Genomic DNA, 23,486 nt, shown 5'->3' with positions numbered 1-23,486 from the left:
TTCAAGGAATGACTGTAATATTTTTTCTGTCTATTCGAAATAACATAAAAAATGTGGTGCACATTGAATAACGCGCGTAGCGGGTTATTTAACAGTGTGCACCACATTTTTTATGTTATTTCGAATAGACAGAAAAAATATTACAGTCATTTCTTATAATTTAATTCTAAATTCCATTTTTTACCGTAGAACACCATGAGAAAACGTTGATGACGTCACGGTCACATGACTAATTATGTCTATGGACTAATAACAAAATAACGTCAGCCAATCAGAAATCGCGTTACATCCAAAATTAAATTATCAAGAAATAGATCTCAATGCAGATGTATTCTGTACTGTATTATTGAGTTTATAGTATTTTATAATTTGTAACAAGTATGGTTAACTATATACTTAGGAGTTATAACAAGATTATTGTTTGTACATCTTTATTTATAGATGAAATTTGAGAATGATATAAAAAAATAAAATATATATTACAAAATAAACACCTTTTCGGGTACCGACCTTTTTCGTCTAATTTCTTATTTACTGCACATTATTTTCAAAATAAACACTAAAAGTAGTTGAAAACACAATCTTGTAAAACATCGCCTTAGTTTTTATTTTCAAATATAAGGTGCGATTAGAACCAAAAATGAAGGTCTATAGATATAAGGAGATGATAATTGGTTGCAAATGACTCAAATCTCCATCCAAGTCACAATTTGTAAAAGTTAACCATTATAGGTCAAACTACGGTGTTAAATGCGGAGCATTGGCTCACATCGAACAGCAAAAAAATATTGTTGGTCTGTACACTTTTGACAAATAATTGAAAAAAAAGTTTTATTTTAAACATATAGGAAAAGAAATAAAAATAAAACTCATTATAAACGAATATTTGTTTCACTTTAATGACATATTGACTGCTTCCGTATACATGTATAAAGTAGGATCTTGTTAAATGTTAACTTAGTAAAAACTATTAATACAAAAAAAAGTTATAATTGTATTTCTGCAAAATATAAATTTGAGAAAATCATCAATCACATTTAACTTTTATTTTAACATGGAAAATATCTCATCCATTTTTTTTGTAATTGATTAAACATGATATGTCTTGAAACTTTATAAACTACTGATTAGAATTTGACATTTTGCAATATTTGTTACAACATATTACCTGGTGGATCGTTTGCACTGAAACTGCAACTTCAGATAAAGTTAATCGTTTTGAAAATATACGCTATGAATTATCTTAAAGCTTAATTTAAGAGTGGTAATTTAGAAGCTGTCAGAAGATGTCAGACAACATTGAAGAAGACAGAGACGAATAAATAAACACTGGGCAATTTGTTTGTATCTATATAACTTAATTTCATAAAGAACACTCTAATTTAAGTATTTCAAAGCTATTGATATTCTTGTACTTATATTAGTAACGTCACAAGCTTCAGGATAAAAGCACAATGGTATAGCCAAATTCATCTAAGGTCAGCTTTGCTTGAATTGAAACCATAGTTTCTGAATAGAGACAACGAAGATACCAAAAATCGAAGACAAACTGACAAAAAAAAAATAGTTGACAAATTATATGGAAAACTTAAGACTGGTTAGCAACACGAACCCTACGTAAATGTTCTCAGGTTCCCTAAAGGGAAAAAAGCATATTGTGACTACCGTCATATTGTCCATATTCTGACAACTTGCATATTATTCTCATTCGGTGAAGTCATAACAAAAATAAAAAACAGCGCATTTAATAATTTCACGCATCCGACGCGCTTTTCTGGATTTACCTTCATCAGGAACGCCCAAAGCCAAACATTTGAAATCCGAGGATGTATAAGTACCGAAATCGTTAAAGAGCTATATTTCAAAAATAACTAAAATAAATAGCCAAATTCATCTAAAGTCAACTTTGCCTGAGGGAGTTAAAACCTTAGTTTCTTAATTATTTCAAAAATTATAAACGGACAATTTTAGAAAGGTTTGTTAAATCATTTCCGTACCGAAGTATAACCTGTTTGTCAAATTTTGAGTTTTTTTCTTTTTCTTTTTTATTGATTCTGCAGTTTCTTTATTTCTACTTTATTTGTTTTATCCTCAATATACTTATATGAGGTTTTAAGAAGTGTAAAAACACCTACTAGGGTATGTCATCCTTACTTCATTGACTTGAAATGTTTTATCTTCTTGCGAGGCAGTTTTAAGTTCAAACATACAGTGTATAAAAACACTCAACTTCGAGGTAAATGGTAAATAAGAAATTGTTTAAAATTGACAAAACCAAACACTCAACTCTATTAACACAAATACAATAAGTGTGCAAAGGTAACTTTTCCAATGAAAGGTAAATCACAAAAGCAGTATCTGATTGTTTTTCAGTACAACCAAATCAAAGCTTTTGACTAATTGAAATTACTGAAAGCTTGTTTAAAGTTTTAGAGAAGCTTCTGTTAAGATGAAAACAAACAAACTGCTCTAAAATTATTTGATTTTATTAAACCTTTATGTGTTCTATTGGTATCTACGTATAGAACACCTTTACAATAAAGAAAATGAAAGATGAATAAGTTTAGTGTTAAACATTCAAGTTTTAATAAAGACGATTCAAAAATTGCTCTCTGTAAAAGATATAAGAAAATGTGATATGAGTGCCTATGAGACAACCCATAGTTTGTAAAAGTAAATCATTTAAGGTAAAAAAAAAAAAAAAAACGGTCGTCAACACAGAGCCTTAGCTCTAACCGAACACATGAATTCAAATTTTAATCTTAAGAAGGGTTATTTTCACCATGTTTTCGTATATAAAGAAAGGAATAGCTAAGATCCTAGTATTTCTCCGCAGTATATTGCTGAATATAATTCGGAAATCAGTTCGTTTTTTTTCTAAAGAATTAAAACCTAAAACAGAATTGAACAAAGCATTAATAAATGTTATTCCATATCCTTTAATCACAACATTAATAGTATTATATTAAGGGCTTTCGTATATATTGTCCTCGAGTTTCACTGAATTTACATTACTTGTCAGAATGCAAATGTGATGCAGTAAAAAAATTACAGTTAATGATGCATCTTGTTTATCGTGTCTTACTCTTAAGTACAAAAGGTGTACACGTTTCTAATTAGTGTGACTTTTCCTTTCTAACTATGAAAGTGAAAAATGAAAAAAAAAAAACATACTGTAGGTATTAACGCGGATAAGATTATGAAGACGATTAATCGTTATTTATTTAAGGGCTTCACATCGTAGAAACATACATAAAGACTTCAACAATGAGAGAAACAAATACTTGAAAGTTAATTATAAAAGTGAGCTTTAGAAGGCAGAAACATCAATTTGTACGAAACAAAACTAATGTTCACATGTCAGAGCTCTTGACAATCATCATCATCATCATCATCATCATCATCATCATCATCATCATCATCATCATCATCATCATCATCATCATCATCATCATCATCATCATCATCATCATCATCATCATCATCATCATCATCATCATCATCATCATCATCATCATCATCATCATCATCATTACACTAGTTCAGCCAGTAATAAAAAAAGTAGTTTTTGTTCTGAATGTTGTGTATTCTTTTGTGTCATTTGTATTTTAAAAAAGGGGAGAGATAAACATTTCTGAAATTTTCTTTAATTACATGGTTATACCCAATTCATACTTGGATATGAAATTTCAACAACGATCATATTGTTTCCTTAAATGCATGTGGTTTCTCTAATTGTGCATTCTCGGAGGGTATTCACCTAGTAAATCAAAACTTAATTGATTGTAAAATGTAACAATCCGTCATTTGATTAACATATTGAATGTTGATTTAATCATAATTATGTACTTAGTTCAACAAAACATTTACTTTCAAAAGTCATTCATTCAGGATTTGAACTTGAATCGGTTGTAGGATGCATATCGACAAAACCTCGGTAGGTGTTTTTTTTAATATCTTAATTGACTGCCTGTAAGGCGACTACAAGCTACTGTATTTGTTCATATCAAGCACTAAGGTATTCAATAAGAACCATCTTACAATAGTTATGCTTGACTTTTTCAGCAATTGTGTTTACTTTTATTATGTTGAGCAGGCAGTTTTTATTAATTTTAATTTCATTTATTTTTCTATCAGTTACCACTAGAGGCTTGAATTACAAACCTTAAAAAATAGTAAAGTTACTATCACAGTCAAAAATAACAAAACAAACAAATAAAGAAGTAAGGCTTATCAAATTCACCGACTTAAAAAACGGTCTCGATTTGATTTTTTAATGAATGCGGTTAATTGTTGTGATTGACGTCATTAACCAATCGGTTCTGATTACTGTGACGAAATACCATGAACATTGTGACAAAGAATATGCACGAGGAAGTGCACGAATTCGAAAGTTGTCTATTGGCATATTGGCCTCTTCTATTTATACTTTTATATCTATATAGTTGAAGATCTTTAAAACAATGTTATAAATTATGAAACTTGATATATTTCACAGGTTTTGTTCAGACAAAAAAAACTTTTAAACACTACAAAATGCATTGTTATACGATTTCCTATTAGTCTCCGTGTAATGAAATGATCATAAATAATCTTTGATATATGAATGCTTAATCAATTGACAGAAACCAAACAATTGACAGAAACCAAACAATTGACAGATACCAAACAATTGACAGATACCAAACAATTGACAGATACCAAACAATTTACAAATACCAAACATATTATTTTATTTAAATAGTATGGCTTTTTATAAGCAACAAATATTCGTTTATGTATACTTACAGTGCCTTATTGGTACTTGATCGATTTTTCTAAAAGTTAATTGATAAAAAAGATTATCAAAATAAAAATTGTTTGAAATGACAAACATGCATGAAAATGAGATCCCGTCTTTATTAATCTATTATAGTTATTTTAAGTCTTCAGAAGGCCGTCATTACATTTTAAAGCATTGCCAGATTTTGTTTTGCAGATCAGCCTGTTGTTGTCTTTGTTCATAGCGAGTTTTCTTCAAAATGTAGAAGCAGATATTTTGAACAATCAAACAAATGCCACATATTACAAAACCGACTGTTTTGAGAGGGGGATTAATATAATATGTTTCAAAAAATTCCTACAACCGGCAGTAGAGACGCTGAATGATACAAGTTCCTCTAATTTCTTATCGGCATTATGGAGAAAGATCAACAGTGAAGCTGATACCACTGCGAATTCTCGACACAAAAGGCAGGCTAGTGGTGTACCAATCAGGAGGGAAGTCAGAGCAGCTCCATACGAAAACAATTTCTTACGTTACGCACTAGCTGTACGGAGATTAAAGTACCATTATGTAAGTACTATTGCAGTAAGACCATAAGTTGTTTACAGCGCAAGACTAAACATCCTCCCTAGTTTCATGAAATTTTTATTTAAAATTCTAAAATTCAACAACCTTTTTGTACACTTTCATTTTGATTTTTAATGATTTATACGGTAAATGCATTTTACATACGTTTACATTTGATAACTATTTACACAACTGGGTCGATTTCACTGCTGGTGGACGTTTCGTCCCCGAGGGTATCATCGGCCTATAAGTTTACGCTTCAGTGTTGACATGAATATCCATAATGTGGTCATTCTTATAAATTTCCTGTTTACAAAACTTTATTTTTCGAAAAACTACGGATTTTCTTATCCCAGGAATAAATTACTTTAGACGTGTTTGGCACAACTTTTTGGAATTTTAGATCCTCAATGCTCTTCAACTTTGTACGTGTTTGTCTTGATAAATATTTTGATATTAGCATCACTGATGAGTCTTATGTAGACAAAACGCGCGTCTAGCGTACTAGATTTTAATCCTGGTACCTTTGATAACTAATTAAAGAGCTTTAAAGTATCGTCTTTTCATTAAGGAGGTAGACCTAGGTTAAGGGAAATAACTCTTAAAATCATCAGTACGTTTGTGTCAACCATTTTCAAAAATATATTCTAAGCTTCTAGGTTACATAGATTATTTTCAATCTGTTTCAGGTAAATGCTTTAAATACATTGATGAACTTGACTTTTACAAACGCTTAACTGATTTAAAGAGTTATCTCCCTGAACCAAGGTCTACCCCCTTAAAGAGGGACGAAAGATACCAAAATATGTTTTTAATTTTTCCTTATAATAAATAAACATTTACTTTATGATCATATTGTTTATTGTTAGTTTGGGATGGTTTTTATTGTAAGATAGATTTTAAAAAGTTTGTGTTAATCTCAAAACAAAGTAAAAAGTGAAAAAAAAGATGAGGAAAATATAAATGTATTAACTAGTATGAGGTTATGTTTTAGATTTAATTAGAATATGAGAAAAATGAAATAAAATAGAGAACACATTTTCATAAAATGATATTTCTGAAGGTCAACAGAAATAAAATCATTGGTGCATAGAATATTTTACTGGTGTATTAAATGTTGCATTGATAATGACAAACGATAAAAAAATGTTAAAATTAGCAGTATACCATAAAGCTTAAATATTTCACAAACACAACTACTTTTATCACATAATGTACAGTTTAATGAATTTAGACGAATGTTAATTATTTTGAACTGAAGGATGTTCGCTTGTCATGTTTTTGGATTTTTGTCAGATTTTCGAAATCTTTTGGTTTTATACATTTAAATGGCTAAGAAAAATTGCCCATTGACCCCCACTTTTTATTTTATAAATCGGTTACATGTATAATTATAAGCCATCTGTTAAAGTCTTGTTATTTTTTAATAGTTTTTGAAAATTAAACTTGTAAATAATAAAGCTATGGAAAATCAAGAGATAACATTTTCCCGCCAAAATTTCAATGGCTATTATATCGAAAACAAGCACATTGACCTATATATTTCTTTTTTGCTTTTTTTGTGTCTTTGTCAATTCTCTATTAATATATACTAATGTTATGAAAAGCTTGTTATTTTGAAACTGAATAACGAACTGCCTTAAGACGAGCAATTCACTCTTTAAACACTAGATAGAAAAGTAACTTCATTCTACACTGCTTAGCAGTATTCATGGCAAATAAAGCAGATAAATAACCGTTTATTTCATATAATATTATAGGGAGTTCGTTCTGATTTGAATACCTATGACATCATTGCAAGCATTCATACAGGAAGTAACTCGGAACACGATGGACCTGGTTTTCTATCTTGGCATAGAATATACCTTTTATTGTAAGTAAAAGTAAATAAAAATAAGCCTTCAACGATATAGGGCGCCCAAAGAGTTTTTCCGAGTAGTTAATATCAGGAGCCCTTAACCAAAAGAATAAACCTTGAAGTGTATAGACTTATATAGCTAAATGAACCGACGGAACAAAGAATAGCAAAACAAGTTAGAGACACTTTGTGATAGTTTCCATATCAAGACAACTAACTCAAGATGATATTTTTTACCATGCATATCCTTCTTTATAAATTTTAAGTCAAACAGTTGAACTGTTTGGTGATATCAAATCTTAATTGATTGGTTACGCTCGTGTATATACTCACAGTATATTCTAACAAAGGTGTGCTCCTTACAAAAGTTGAAATCGACATTACAGTAGTTTTACGGTCACCATTACGACTTATTTGAACTATACGATGCCTTCACTAGTTACATGAGTTACAAGAGGGACAGTCAAACTCATAAATCGAAAATAAACTAACAACGCCATGGCTAAAAATGAAAAAGACAAACAGACAAACAATAGTACACATGACACAACATAGAAAACTAAAGAATAAGCAACACGAACCCCACCAAAAACTAGAGGTGATTTCAGGTGCTCCGGAAGGGTAAGCAGATCTTGCTCCACATGTGGCACCTGTCGTGTTGTAATATTGATTGTGCCCAATTCTTAATAGCAACACTTTAACTGAATGTAGATTGACAGGTATATCATGACAATTTGACTCTGTCGACGCAATCGGTCTTGCTCCTTTTGGAAGTTATTTGATTCTCTAAAGAATGTTTACGTGGTATATTACTAAATGGTGAGATTTGAACATCGGTTTAATACTGTTTTGTTATTTCGAGTACTAGTAATTAAAACATGTGTGAATTTTATTCACATTTATTTGAATATAGTTATTGTAAAATTTTAGGAATAATATCTTAATTCCTCTAAATATTTAACAGGTTTGAGGCTGCATTACAAGCTGTTTTTGGACAAGGAGTAACAGCTCCGTATTGGGATTCCTCGCTGGATTTTGCCATGGGAAATAGACAATCAAAAACAATTATATTTTCAAACAAATATTTTGGGACTCCGGTAATAGATACGATCACCGGAGGTTTCTTTGCAAACTTACCTGGAAGAACTATTACTCGTGCTATAAATGGCCGGGGAGGCTTAATTTCTAAAAATGCCATAGCTGCCGTTCTTTCCAGAACAAGTCATAGTCAGATTGTAAATCAGGATCAAGTAAGGTATTGCTGGGAATGTTACCATGACATAGTACATCGATGGGTAGGCGGAATCATGGAAACAGGAATCAGTGCTGCATTTGACCCAATATTCTGGTGTCATCATTCATTTGTTGACAAAATCTGGGAACTATTTAGGCAGCGATTACGAAATGCCCCTGCAGATTATCCATTAGGTTATGCAAATCATGGTCCAAATAATAAAATGAATTTTAGCAATTACAGATATCAACCAAATCCGCCTATTACTAATCAGGAAGGTTTCAGTAATAGATATGCCCGTCTTAGAGAATATGCTCCAGCGCCATCATGTCAAAACCAGTGTTCCAATAGTCCAGACCTATTCTGCGACCCAACAAGAGATATATGTGTCTCGCGAGAGGCAGTAACTTCAGTGGCTCAAGATGCAATAGCAGATGATATTGCATCAGGTTGGTCAGATATAACAACAACTGTGATGGCGTTGAGGAAAGTTCAGCAAGAGGTATTAAAAGATATTCCACCTGGTTCACCTCTTAATTTGTTTAGAATTAGACAAGTCGATCCGCAAACCCGTCCTCTTTCTGCTTTTGATGTATAATGATGCTGCTGAGTATTTACTCAAAGTCGTCGAAGAAATATCGGGTGCATGGGTAAATTGAAATGATGTCTATATTTTTATTAAAAGATATTGTAGCAATGTCAAAGTATTTCTTTTAGCCCAATGTAGAAGTTGCTTAAAATTTTCAAAAGTAAATTATGAGTTAAAATGATCTTTAGTTTGTCTTTATTATATGAACAGCCTTTTTTGCTTCAACATTTTATGAATAAGTTGAAAAACTGTGTGATGAATGACCGACCGAAATCCGTCATCGTGTCTTTGTATGAAACATTGTATTACTACTAGTAAACGAATAAGGAATAAATAAACACTTAGGTAATTCTACAAACAAAAACATCTCATTTTACAAGGATGAGGTTTTAGCGAATTAAAAATCCCCCATTGCTTCAATGAACATAACATTAATCTGCTAATCGGAAGACTTACCTTGATAATATAGGATACCTAAGCTTCACAAAATTCTGTACAAGCAACGGAACAATGTCGTGTTATCTGCATGTTCGACTAAACAATTGTCCAATATATTGACAAAGATTCTCTCCGCAGTGAAATAGGGTCTTCAGAAATACTGTTAAACTGATTACTCGCGAAGTTGTATTAACCATACGCGGATTCTAAAAATCTCGAAAGAACTTCAGGATTATTTGAAACATAGATCTATATCTAAAATTAGTTCTATCAAAACTTTTGATTATTCAACCCTGTATACCTCACTTCCCAGTGTGAAATTAAAAATCGTTAAAAATAAATAATCGACAATGCTTTTCACTAAAAAAATGGTAACATACGCTATAACTTTTTTATTTTGAGATAGCAAACGGCATATTTTGTTAAAAGTGAACACATAGTAAAACATGCTACATAGAGAAACCAGTATTCAGTATGCTCGAATTTCTTATTGACCATATATGTTGAATTAGGAGCTAGATCTTTTGATCAAATTGTCGGCATTCCTATGAGTACCAAATGTGTGAAAACAATCGTATAATTTCGAGATCAGAAGTTTTTTTTATCTCGTAATTATGAGATGATTATCGCGTAATTACGAGATAAAAAATGATCATCTCGTATTTACGCGATAGTTTTCTCGTAATTACGCGATAATTATCTCGTAATCACGCGATAGTTTCCTCGTAATTACGAGATATTTATCTCATAATTACGAAATAATTTTCTTTTTTTTGTGACCCTAATAGGCTGTCGTAGATAATTATTCAACTTCACATTAAGTAATATTAAAGATGCACTTTCCATAACAAACCAAACGTTTCTAATTGGGTTCCATTTATATATCCTCGAGAACTTGAAATTAAAGAAACAACAGACATGACTTCTTCTGTCTCATTTTTAGACTAATACCCAAAATTTGACACAAGCGGTCATCTCCGTTTCCGAATCTATGACAAATGAGACGATTTTAATTTTGAAATTATCATTTTCCCCTACCTTAGTAGCAATATACCAACTTCATCTGCATAAGGGATATACATTTCACAACTCATTCCGTATTCAAGAGCTTTCAGCTGCTACTCAAAACGTCACTTGTGTCTGAAGCTGAAGAACCAGGGGTGTGTCAAAGAACGTCTCGTCCTTTTCTTAAAAAGTAATCGGAAGATACTAAGACCATGATGATAAATATTTCGTTTCAACTTCATAAATGATAAACGATAATCTTGAAGTATAGATTCTAGGTACGGACGTTGTTTATCATCCTAAAAACGTGTTATGGTATTATTTCATTTGTCTAGTATGTAAGTTATTACTTTTACTGTTTGGTCTATTGTTAGCAGTACCTATTAGACGTGATTCGGTACCTGTACATTAAGTCATTGGTTTTTGTTGTACTATGAAAGGTTTTGTATTCTTGTCTTTAGATTTTGCGATTGTGTTTTGTGTTTATATCTCATTTTGTTTGTCTTTGTTGACAAATATTTTCGTAGTGACTAAATTTAAAACACTGCGGTTTCTCTCTTTCTGACATTTTTACCTGTTATAGATATAGGAAGATGTGGTATGAGTGCCAATGAGACAACTCCCCATCCAAGTAACAATTTATAAAAGTAAACCATTATAGGTCAAGGTACGGCCTTAAACACGGAACCTTGACTCACACCAAACAGCAAGCTATAAAGGGCCTTAAAATTTTCTAGAGTAAACACATTCAAACGGGAAAACCAACTGTCTTATTTATATAAAAAAAAACCATGAAAAACGAGAAACACGTATGAACAACATAAACAGACGACAACCACTGAACATCAGATTCCTGACTTAGGACAGTTGCAAACAATTGCAGCGGGATTAAACGTTTTCATGGTATAAAGCCTTCTCCCTTTTCTAAAACAATAGTATAAGATCGCAACATAGAAAGACAAACTATATAATATCAAAAGGAAGGCTTAACTTATTAAAAAAACGTAGTAACAAAAAATTAACACACAATGAATGAATAAATTTGATCTGTGATACATACAATTCAAGTACATAGTTAATGATAATATAGGATGAATAATTTAGGTTAAAAGTAAATAAATAGGTTTAAACAAAGGTGAAAGTATGGTAAGCAATTTTTAGAAAAAACATCAACTTTGAAAACAAATTATGTTATATTATACACAGGAAAAATGAAAATAATTTTGTTGTTAAGTATACTTCTTCTTTTGTGTGTAGACTCTTCAGTTTAGGAATACCAAGAAATTTCTTGTATATGAATAAAACTAATCTAAAACTTGGTACTTAAGGGGTGAATATCAACAATAAAACTATACAATTTGTGCTGGATAAAACTTCGTGTTCTTCATGTACAGGTGCCAAAACAGTATTTAAGAGAAATGAAATAAGTTTGATGTTCATAGTACGAAGAAGTAAAAATTTGTAATAATTCCAAACAATCGAAGCTGGTATATAGACATGATCCATGTTAACATTAAATAACAAAAAAAAACAAACATTACAAATAGTGTCAACAGGTCGAATAAACACGAATGTGCGATTTGAGAGTACTCGCAGTTCTGACAGCTAGTTAAAAGCCAAAAATTAATAATAATAATAATAATAATAAAAAAAACATGCATCAGAGACTAATATTAAAACTAAAACATATCCCAGGGATTTAGTATGTTAACGTCATGGACAGTCAAAGAAGACATGACTTGTACAATTCCAAACATAAATGTATCGACAGGCAGTAGGATAGTTAGGAGTTAACTTCTTTATTGATAAAAATGAACGTTTGTGCGTGTCCTCACATCCCGTTTGAAAGGAAAATACAAAGGAGTAGGTCCGGTAAGGACCGATTTTGGCCTCAAATTTCAGGTTCATCTGACGAAAGATTTTGACCACTTTTTAAACACTTAAGTGTCTATTTTATTTGAATTAATTAGTTTATGTGAAAGATTTTAACAGATTTAGTCATTAAAAACTATCTGATTCAAGCTCAAATATGAAAAATCTACCTAATATGCCGAAAAATGTCACTTTTCAGATGGTTTTTGGTAAAAATGAAAGTGGCCGCATCCGTGTTCATCCTCAACCTTTATATATGTTATGTATTATCATAAAATACAACTTACATTTCAATATTAAGGATGAACAGGAATGCGGCCACTTTCGTTTTACACGAAAACCGCCTAAAATTTAACTAAAATGCTAGATTTATGAGGATTTCAGTAATTTAGCATGACTTAATGGTGCTAGTACCGGATATATGTGCATTGTATTGTCAAAAACAGCCCATATTTATGTAGCGGAAGCATTCTACTGTCAAATAAATAACTAAAGGTTTACATTTTAACAATTTTGTAAAACTGCTATATTTTGGGGCCAAAAAGGGGTCTTACTGAACCTACTCCTTTAGTTATGTTTATATTGCTGATGACAAAATCGATATTAGTGTCAATGTAAACTATATTTAAAGATCTAATTACAACATTGGTAAGATAACCCTTACTAATAAGTTTGTTTACAGGTTCGATGAGTTTACACGGATCACGGATCACGGCGCTTTTAGTACAATATTACCGTAAAATTGAGGATGTGTAATACCCTTTTTAATACGTTTTCTACAAGAACAGTCAAATTTACTAATCAAATCTTTGTATTTATGAAAGAATCTAGATAAAGTTTTGAGTAATTTATGGTAACGAAATCCCTGACTGAATAATTTCCCAGTGATACATTGATTAAGTTCGTTAAAATCTATGACATCACTACACACACGGTCATACCGTACGAGTTCGAATATATAAACACCGTATGTAGGAGCAAAAGGAACATCGCCGTATAAAAAATTAACAATAGGGAATGAAAAATCGTCTCTTTTGTCGTAAATTATAGTATGGAGTTTCCCTTTAGAAATTGAAATATCTAAATCTAGAAAAGGACAACTACTGCTGTTTATGCTAGATTAACTTGAATTAAGTTCTTTTTGGTAAATTTTTGTGGTATATTAAGAGGACTCTGGATTATTTAAAGAAAATGTCATTCAGATAACGATAGATATTGTTGAATGGATCAACCAAATGTAACAATGATGTGTCTCAACTGAGTATCAATTCATATTCATAGCATTACAGGGAGAAATCTGCTATTAAAGGGCACAGTAAATACCCATAAGAATACCTACTACTTTTTGATACATTTTATCGTCGAAACGTACATATACGCTATCAAGGAGAAAATGTAAAGCATCAATTATATCTTCACATTTTCAGTAAGTGTATTTAGCATACTTTCCTTTTTCGTTACGGAAAGAGGCTTTAAACAACTTACAGCAAAAACATTTGCATTAAATTTCAAAAGACCGTTCTATTAAATATGGAAACTTTTTCTTGATAATATTGTGTGGAAGTGTTGTGTAGAGAGTAGAAAAATCAATACTGTCAACAGAATAAAAAGGACCATCAAAAGCATATATTGTAATCTAAACCTCTAAAGGATTTTTAACACTAAAAAAATAATGAATACCATTATTTTCATAATCTGTATTACAAAAGTTAATAACAAGTTCTTTGATAGTAGTAAGGTAGGTAGTAAAAAGTACTGATAGATTAGCGGTAGAACACTAGCGGAGATGAAACGGAATTTATATGCTTTTTTTAATAATTTCGGTAGCCAGTACAAGGAGAGACTTTCAAATGTTCGGAAAAGACTATAAGCTGGGTAGTGGTAGATATATGCTTCTTAACAATATTACTCCTGAATGTAGAGAAATTGTTAATTTCGTTTTGAGGAACTGCCGTGTGGTAAATGCGTCACACCATGACTGCATTATGGACTGCATTGTCTGCCAGTACGAACACAAACCGCTTTGCGAGTACTTGGAGTTTTTTTTATTCTAGAAATGGGAACATCATGGACCCTATTATTAATATCAGAATTGTTTTCAAAATGAGATATTCGAATATTAACAGTATTCATAATTTTATTCAAATAACTGTCTACAGATTTGTCTGTTTGTTTTGTTCACCCATCGGTGTCAATATAAGGGAATTTCATCCGTCTGTCATACATATAAGAGATTTAGCTTTCTATAAAACCAGGTTAAATCCAACATTTTTTACATAAGTAAATGTCTTTTCTGTAATTAGTTAATACTTCAGTTTCTTTATGTATATCTCTTTCATATTCATTTGATAAAATTTACTGTTTGCAATAGCATGAATTGTTCTATATAATAAGAATGTTCTTATCCCGGGCATAAAAACAATGCCGTATTTGGCGAAACCTTTTCAACTTTTTATCTCCAGTGCTGTACAACTTTGTACTTTTTTCACTTTCGATCTTTTATATCTGGGCGTCACTTGTAAGTCCTGTGTGGACAAGGCGCGTTTTTGACGTATTTAATTTTAAACCTGATGCTTTTTGTTATCTATTAATCATGTTTTTCTTTGTCTAATATGTTCTCCTATTTATTTGTATTGTAGTCCTGTAATATTATGTTGTCATTTCAATGTTATATTTAACTTTGCCATTAAAGTGCGAGGTTTGGCATGCCACAAAAACAGGTTCAACCCACCACTTTTATTCCCCTTTAAAAGTGTCCTGTACCAAGTCAGGAAGATGGCCATTGTTATATTATTGTTCGTTTCTGTGTGTGTTGCATTTTAACGTTGAGTCGTTTGTGTTTTCTCTTATTTTTGAGATATTGAGATCAGACGTGGCACGGTACTTGTCTATCCCAAATTCATGTATTTGGTTTTCTTGTTATATTTGTTATTCTCGTGGTGTTTTGTCTGATGCTTGGTCCGTTTCTGTGTGTGTTACGTTTCGGTGTTATGTCGTTGTTCTCCTCTTATATTTAATGCGTTTCCCTCGGTTTTAGTTTGTTACCCCGATTTTGTTTTTTGTCCCTGGATTTATGAGTTTTGAACAGCGGTATACTACTGTTGCCTTTATTTACCAAGGCAGGAATATGACAGTTGTTATCCATTTATTTGATGTGTTTGAACTTTTGTTTTTTCAATTTTTCCATGTTTGATAAAAGACTTTCCGTAAAGATTTTCCCTTTTTTTTTGTGATTTTACTGTTTTGTATAAAGTAAAAAAACCGAAATAACCAAACTCCAAGAAAAATTCAAAACTGAAAGTTCCTTATCAAATGGCAAAATCAAATGCTAAAATGGAAACCAACTGTCATATTAATGTCTTGGTACAGACACTTAAAATACGCTTTGTTGTCTAGGTTGTGAGACAGTGCGAAATGTGGTATCCGTGCCAATGAGACAACTCTCTATCCAAGTTACAATTTGTAAAAGTAAAACCATTATATGCAAAGTACGGTCTTCAACACGGAGCCTTGATTTACCCCGAACAGCAAGCCATAAAAGGCCTCCAAAAAATTACTAGTGTAAAACCATTCAAACAGAAAAATAACGGTCTAATCTATATCAAAAACGAGACACGAGAACCACATCAACAAACGAGAACTACTGAACATCAAATTCCTGTCTACGGCTAGAGGGAAAATGCAGCGGGTTTATATGTTTGAATAAGTACCAACCTTCATCCTTAATCAATAATGTAACATCGCAACAGAGAAACCACATTAAAAAATATAAATTGAAATGACAACTCAATAAAAAGACAAATATACACAAGTGAAGATGCACTGAATGATAGCATTTGATCTATGACACAATGTAAATACAAACTCAATAAAATAAGGGGTGAATAAATAATGGCAACAATATTATACAGATGTGAAATGTTAAATAATTACAGAAAGTTAACCATTAACAATTTCGTTGTTAGGTATACAGTATAAATGGAGAATGGAAATATTTTTTTTTTCATAGTACGAGAAACACAAGTGAAAATGTATAATCATACTAAACACTTATAAAGCTGTTATATATTAGAAACAGAGAAACATTAAATAACAAAAAAAAAAAAAAAAAAACAACATAACAATTGTATTAACAGGTCAAATCAGGAACATATATATGTTAGATATACTGTTCCCAGGTCAAATCAACATAAAAGTACGATTTGAGAGTTGCTCTCTGTTACTGAAAGCTAGCTTATGGCCAAACTCAATTGATAAAAAATAAATCATGCATCTGAGACTAAAATCAACTAAAGCAAATCCAAGGAATTTAGTATTTTAACGCCATGGACAGTCAAAGAAGACATGATTTGTGCAATGCAAAAAAAAAATGCATCTACAGGCTGTAGGACAGTTAACAGTATTCATAATTTACTGTCTACAGATTTGTCTGTTTATTTTGTTCACACATCGGTGTCAATATAAGGGAATTTCATCCGTCTGTCATACATAAGAGTTATAGAAAAAGATGAACGTGGATATGTATTTATACATCCCGCTTGAAAAAAAATACAAATTTAATTATTATATAACAAAATCGAAATTTGTGCCAATGTAAACTATATTCAATATTCAAAGATCTTATTACAATATTTGTATGATGGACGAAAAGGTTTTTGTTCTTCATTAACTTGAGTATACCTCAACTTTTTATTACGGAATGTTGTTGATCGCTTAGTTAATTTATATTTCGATTTCGAAACTTATTGGCAAACAATCATATATTCTCGATAATAGTTCATCATAAAAGCTGATGGACAAAAACATTTTTCTTTAAAATTATTGGAATCCAACGACATTTTTAAGTGCTGTAAACTGCCATGTGAAGATGTAACATACAGTTATTTCAAATGGCAAAATTTAAGTCTCAAATGCAACATATAACTATTTTCACTCTGGTGACGTTTATTATGATTAGATATTCTGCTTTTGTGATAAGTTTGAACATCGCAATATCGTGAGAAATACGATGTCTCGTTAATTGTTGTTTTTATACGTACTCGCAGTTATTGAAAGCTTATTAAAAGACAACAACAATTACGGTATCTTATGAAACTTCTATGTAAAGTAAAGGAATCATTGCAATACATGTATACTCAGCATGGCACGCACAAAATGCCGTTCGATGTTTATTGTTTTTGACAAAAAAATAAATCTCAAACCCATACATAATCTTTCAGGCATTTACATTTTAGCAGTAAAATGAAATGTATAAACAAATTAAAATTTTTCTCCAGGCTTCCATAATTTGCTGTCGTTAATTGTACGCATTTGATGCATTTTATCTTGCATTTGCTATTTATTTTATCAGTTGTATTCATTATATTTTATTAATTGGAACATTATCGTCTTTAGTTTGTTTCTTTAAAACAAGTATTACAATAATAATTATGCCAATGATTACAGGTACCAAGACACCAATCACTATTCCAGCTACACTACCACCAGCGAGTCCTGCAAAATATTAAGTAATTATTTTTTTTAATAAATAAAATATAAAAAAAAGATGTGGTATGATTCTTTATGCTTTTTGTATATTGTTTACGGAAGATCTTAAATTTTATAAGGAAGCTATCAAACCAAGAGTTCAATGTGGTGGATTAGAAATCATCCCTTCGGCGGAAAACTTCAATGAGTATATATCTTTTTCAAAATGACGATGGAAATATTTCAAGCAACATGACGGTTGCCAAATGTACAAGCATAATCAGCTCCTCTCCTGGGGAATCTGCGACCATCCCAATTTTTTGTAGGGTTCGTGTTGCTTACACTTAAGTTTTTTACGTTGTGTTTTGTAAACTGTTTTTCGTTTTTTTTTGCCATGTCGTTGTCCGGTTATTTCAACATAAATACTCATTAATAATCACTAGATTACAGAAATTCAATGAATCAAACACCAACACCAATATTATTCTGCATATATTGACAGATGAGAACTACCCTTCATCACATATAGAGTATATGAATACATTTCTTACCTGATTCGTCCTTGTGATCTGTAAACCAAAAGAAAATTTGGAATAATAATTTAATACAATTTTTAAGAAACATATCACATCTCCTTAATTATTTTTAGATTTAAAAGTTTGTTATTTATACGGGGCACACAGTCATTGCTTTCTATTCCATAACCGTGTACACCGTATATTTAAAGATAAACGACATTGTAACGTTTAAAAAAATAGACATATTAGACGTATAAATGACATATTGAATCAAAGCAGTCACAAGGTCAAATAAAGTTAGAAATCATTATTTCGTGTCATGCTCTATGACCATTTTAATAATGTGTAGGCATTATATTTGCTAATATCTTTACACCGAGGGTAAGCCGTGTGTAAAACGTAGACACAATTAATGACTAACCTTGTTCAAATCATCATAGAGAATGGCATGATAAAATTATTTCGATTCTAATAGAAAAATTTGAACTTTTGTACTTCGAAGCTGACCTATAGTAAGCGTTCAAAAGGCATCTATTTTGATTTAACGAAATCAAAATGTTATACAAAATCAAACTTTTCACAATAAACAAAAAAAAAAAAAAAACAGATTCCTGACTTTTGTAAAATTATTTTTTAAGTTTTTAGCCAGCAACACTAAAACAAATGTCCATTTTGATATGAAATGGTAAAGTTTAACCAATGTTTCTATGTTTGTACTCTATGTGGATAAGGGTATTACACACAGTATTACCTCTGTTGGGAATGCTTATATAAATGCTGACTGGCATATCAACTCCATGTGTACATGTCCATTTTATACCATTTTCGTTTGACGTCAAATCAGAAATGACTACATATATTCCTGTCTGATTAGCGCTAATACTGTATAACAGGGTCGTTTGTTTATCACAGAAAAAAGTTTCAGTACATGACGTCATACTTATGTTGTCTCTATTCCATGATGCAAGTTTTTCATATGCGGGAATGGAACAGGATATAGTACAGGAGCTTCCTTTTACATTGCAGTTGGTTTCAATAGCAAGTTTTCCTGAAAACAAATGGTTACTGCACACAAGTACTTTAAGTTTGTATTGCATGTTTGAAAAATACTGTGTAAAATACAAATTATATTTCAGCTTGTAAACAGCAAGTTCATCTTAACGTTGCAATTGATGATGTCTCCCTTTCTGTTTTTCAAAAGTATATTATTCCAAGACAAACCCTGTAGATAATGTGACCTCACATGCATAGTATAAACAAGTTCTTTAATTGTTGAAGGTTTTCTTTCGTATTTTAAAGTGTTTTCTTAGATCTAAAAACTGAACTAATAATCATTTTGAATTTTCAAAATTTTACCTCTGTATCATACATCAATAAATCATGGTAAACTCAGCATGTTTGGTCATAAGTTGATAATTTGAATAATTTTTTTTCTATGAATATATTCCCGTTTTCTGAAGAAAACAATTCAAACTTTTAGTATTTTTGATAAACTTTCATAAAATCCGTTTATACCATCACATCTGATAAGCTTTTTGACTGGGTATATTATTTGAAGTTTCGATTATTAGCAGACTTTATTACGACAGTCCGCCACTTTTTCTAAGACATGTGAAGCTTTTAACATACAGGTCACTAGATTATATTATATTCAGTAGAATAATTGTTTTAAAAACCTTGCAAAGTTGATCATAGACGGTTTTGTTAAAGCTCCTTTGTTTTTTAATCTACAGTGATTTGTTTTATATGTTTTCCTGTTTTTCAGACCAAACAAACCTGTTGAAATTTATTTAACAGACTTAAGTAGTATGCACCAATTTTAATATCAATTTCTAGAAAAAAAACCATAAAAAATATGTTTAGTTTTAGGTAAGATGTTAGACTAACAATTGTTAATACAACACTTGTTACAGTGTTTAACCGTGACAACTCGATGTACCTTTTCCTTGACAATTAGGTTGTTAGTGTAATACTAATGTGTGTTGTCAAACGTAGAAAACAATAAATTTGATATTCGACTTTAAATTTATTTAACAAGTAACTCATTTGTCCTCTATGGAGTATAGTGGATATCAGATAGGTATTTATGTATTTCAATGTGTTGTAAATCATTTTGTATTTGCGATTAAATTTTTCAATTATTTATAGGAAAATATATCGGAATTAGTGGAGAAAAACAGATTAATGTTTAATAGAAACTAAATATAAGAATAGTTTCATCTTGATGTTAATTTACCTAATGTTAACATGAAGCTCTGCATAAACAGGAACAAATATAAACAGTTTGCAGTCATGTTAAAACTTATTTTCTGTTACTTTCCTTTGATACACATAATTTTATTAAACTGAAATGAAAAAAAAATAAAAACTTTTGTAATACATTATGCACTTGTTTGTGTCATAACCCATTCAAGCATGACATGAAAACGCACTTCTTAATCGGTTGGAATATACTGTCAAAACTCAGGAGTATGTAGTTAAGTGGTAGTCGATTTTCTATATTTGTCTTTTTGTAAATATGATTTCTATAGAATATGCCGTTAGTTTTCTCGTTTGTATGTTTCCCTTCTTTTGTGAGAGTTCTTTATTGCCAACCATACAGTACAAGTTTTCTCAATTTTGAAGACCGTACGGTGTCAATAATTGCCTTTATGTACTATCATATATGCAAGTCAGTTTGAAAGGACCACAGCAATTTGACTTTTTTTTCTATTCCGGATCAGGCATTTTTAACAGTTACAGGTGTATACTACCAATGATAAAAAAAAAGTCATTGTTTAGAATAATATTGTTGCACTAATATGGCATGGTTTGTGGTCTACTGTGTTTTATCTCCGGGCTACGGTAGTAATGAGTGGAGGGGATTACTTTTTAGTAATTAACAATTAACAAGTTTAGGATCACATCAATTATGAACTTAGTAAACATATACATGATGATCCGATTGCTTTAAAATTATATACCAAATTACGGTATCCCCTCTGATTGTAAAGAGAAATGTAATCGTGTCAAATTAGTATATTCTATATGTGTTATCTTCCTTTCCATTCGTTGATGATAGAATGACACTTAACCCCAACGGGACATAAATATGCTGAATTTTCTATAATATTCAGATCAGTGTAAATGAGGTCTTGACCAATCATGATTGTAACTGCTATTTGTCCTTGGTTAATATATGTTGTCATTGTCATTTCATTCAATTTTTTCTGTTACCTTATCTTTATACATTTACTCAAGAAACTTGATACTCGTGTTCACTGTAAAAGTTACTTTTTTCAAGACAAGTTTAGATATCGACTCTTTTATCACTTAATACTTAACATGGGCACATACAAGTGAGAATGGGGCAGGGTTTCCTACGGGACAAACATATCAGTTTCTTTATTAAATTAACTTTGTCTTTTAAAATCATGTGGTCCTCAATAATTTATCTTAGTGCCAATACACTATTGATATACAAGTTTTGTCCAAAAATAGACAGCAAAATACAAATTATATTATAACCATTGCAATGCTCGTTCCTACTGATCTGAATTTTTTTTGTCCTCGGTATCGCTAAAGTACTAGGTACTCTTGTTTGTATAGCATTCATTTTATTAGATTTTTTTAGATTTTTAAGTTTTCTTCTTTAAATAGTTATGCGTTGAAATATCAACCATTATTTTTTTGTTAATTCTTTATTATTTTTGAAATAACGAGCTTTAAAAAAAAATATAAAAAAAAAATGCCAATACAAATGAATCGCGATACATCCACTCTGAGCCAAACAATTCATTCGATATAAGTAGAGTTCTTTTTTTTTTTTTTTTTTTTTTTTTAATTCGATGGATTTATATGAATATTCTCTATTTCATTGAAACACATGTTTATATTTCAGTTTAAACGTATAAGTCATCAGCAGTCCAATGTCAAAAAATTATTTACTATAAGAATAACACGGAATAATTCCTTTCTACACCCACAATTGCCATCATCTCTGAATTGAGACAGGTAGGTGTAAAACCTATATCACATACCATTTTTCATCATGCAATCACTGAACATTTCATTAACATGTCGTTGCTTTTTCCGTTATTTTTTATACTTATCGATGGATGTCTTGTAATTTCAGATATCAATGTCGTTTGGTTTAATTTGGTTAGGATTCGAGGCTACGACTGTTGAAGAAGCAAGTACATGTACGACAGTTTTTTTTTTATAAACCTCAATATTTTAATTAAAGTTTAAAAATAAAAGATGTGGTACGATTGTCATTGAAATCGCTATCACCAAAGATGAAATCAATAGTAGTTCACTTATACGGTCATCACTAATGTGCAAAACCTAAAACGTATAGTAAGCTCCCAAGATTCCAATTACAATTTGTAACGCATTTCTAGAGAGTATTGATACTAAAAGTATGACAAGAGAACAAACATGGACAACCTGTGCATTACACCTTACTGATTTCGGACAGTCAAATAAAGAATGTGATGGGGTTAAAATATATTCATCCATTCTTTAACCGGCGACATTTGTCAAATTGAAAAAATAAAAAATTAAGGAAGGGGATGACAAATGACATAGATCGGTACGAACAACAAAAAAGAAAAGAAAAAAGAAATCAAATTCTTATCTCAGAACTGGTATTTTTGTTTCAGGTCATTCAGGTATTCTTGATTTTTGCAGTGCTCTCAAACTGTATAATTATTACCAACAGTGCATGTAAGTAAAAGATCAATAAAAAGAGATTCTAACAATAAAAATATCATCATCTTCACTGCCAAATTCGTTTAAAACTGCTAAATATTTATTTATATAAATAACATTGTCCTTACCATGAGTAATTTACTTCCTTTAACTGTGTAAATAAGTTAACATGCACAAATAAAAATTTTTGCGGCGATCAATACTTAAATGTCTTAAAACATATAATCTGTCCTATGATATACTTTTTGAATATAATAACGGTAAAATATCGATCAGTAGGTTGTCGACTATATCTCTCAAACAAAGAATGTATATGCTACTGTTAACACAATAACAAATTGAATATATATAAGAATGCGCCACTTTAAAAACGATTTTTTTTAAAGTGCTTACTCATTCATGCTAAGATCGCCTTACATGACTTTTGCTATTTTAGGTCATGTATGGTCATATAGTGCTTCATGTATGAAGGTCTTGAATTT

The 23,486-nt window shown here is 30.8% G+C and overlaps 2 protein-coding genes across 2 annotated transcripts; one reads left to right on the top strand and one right to left on the bottom strand.

The window, feature by feature from the left end:
- Window positions 1-3,893: 3,893 nt before the first annotated feature.
- LOC143078101 (tyrosinase-like protein 1) lies at window positions 3,894-9,194 on the top strand. Its single transcript, XM_076253077.1, has 4 exons — window positions 3,894-3,937; window positions 4,979-5,335; window positions 7,093-7,205; window positions 8,155-9,194. The coding sequence occupies exons 1-4, from the start codon at window positions 3,917-3,919 to the stop codon at window positions 9,020-9,022; spliced, it is 1,359 nt and encodes a 452-aa protein (XP_076109192.1). The 5' UTR covers window positions 3,894-3,916; the 3' UTR covers window positions 9,023-9,194.
- Window positions 9,195-17,131: 7,937 nt separating this feature from the next.
- LOC143078100 (uncharacterized) lies at window positions 17,132-23,240 on the bottom strand. The gene is made up of 5 exons (XM_076253075.1): window positions 23,133-23,240; window positions 20,549-20,657; window positions 19,064-19,360; window positions 18,346-18,363; window positions 17,132-17,821 (listed from the first exon to the last, which is right to left on the bottom strand). The coding sequence occupies exons 2-5, from the start codon at window positions 20,604-20,606 to the stop codon at window positions 17,688-17,690; spliced, it is 507 nt and encodes a 168-aa protein (XP_076109190.1). The 5' UTR covers window positions 20,607-20,657; window positions 23,133-23,240; the 3' UTR covers window positions 17,132-17,687.
- Window positions 23,241-23,486: the final 246 nt, after the last annotated feature.

The sequence above is a fragment of the Mytilus galloprovincialis genome, chromosome 6 (assembly GCF_965363235.1).
Source record: "Mytilus galloprovincialis chromosome 6, xbMytGall1.hap1.1, whole genome shotgun sequence".
In the NCBI taxonomy this organism is placed as follows: domain Eukaryota; kingdom Metazoa; phylum Mollusca; class Bivalvia; order Mytilida; family Mytilidae; genus Mytilus; species Mytilus galloprovincialis.
The sequence above is the reverse complement of the archived record's forward strand: the minus strand, read 5'-3'. Positions and strand labels throughout refer to the sequence as shown.

Coding starts and splice junctions, on each gene's coding strand:
- LOC143078101 (XM_076253077.1), top strand. CDS start 3,917: ATGCATATCGACAAAACCTCG. Junction 3,938..4,978: donor TGCATATCGACAAAACCTCG/GTAGGTGTTTTT, acceptor TTTGTTTTGCAG/ATCAGCCTGTTGTTGTCTTT. Junction 7,206..8,154: donor CATAGAATATACCTTTTATT/GTAAGTAAAAGT, acceptor AATATTTAACAG/GTTTGAGGCTGCATTACAAG.
- LOC143078100 (XM_076253075.1), bottom strand. CDS start 20,606: ATGACTGCAAACTGTTTATATTTGTTCCTGTTTATGCAGAGCTTCATG. Junction 19,361..20,548: donor GAGCTTCATGTTAACATTAG/GTAAATTAACAT, acceptor ATTTGTTTTCAG/GAAAACTTGCTATTGAAACC.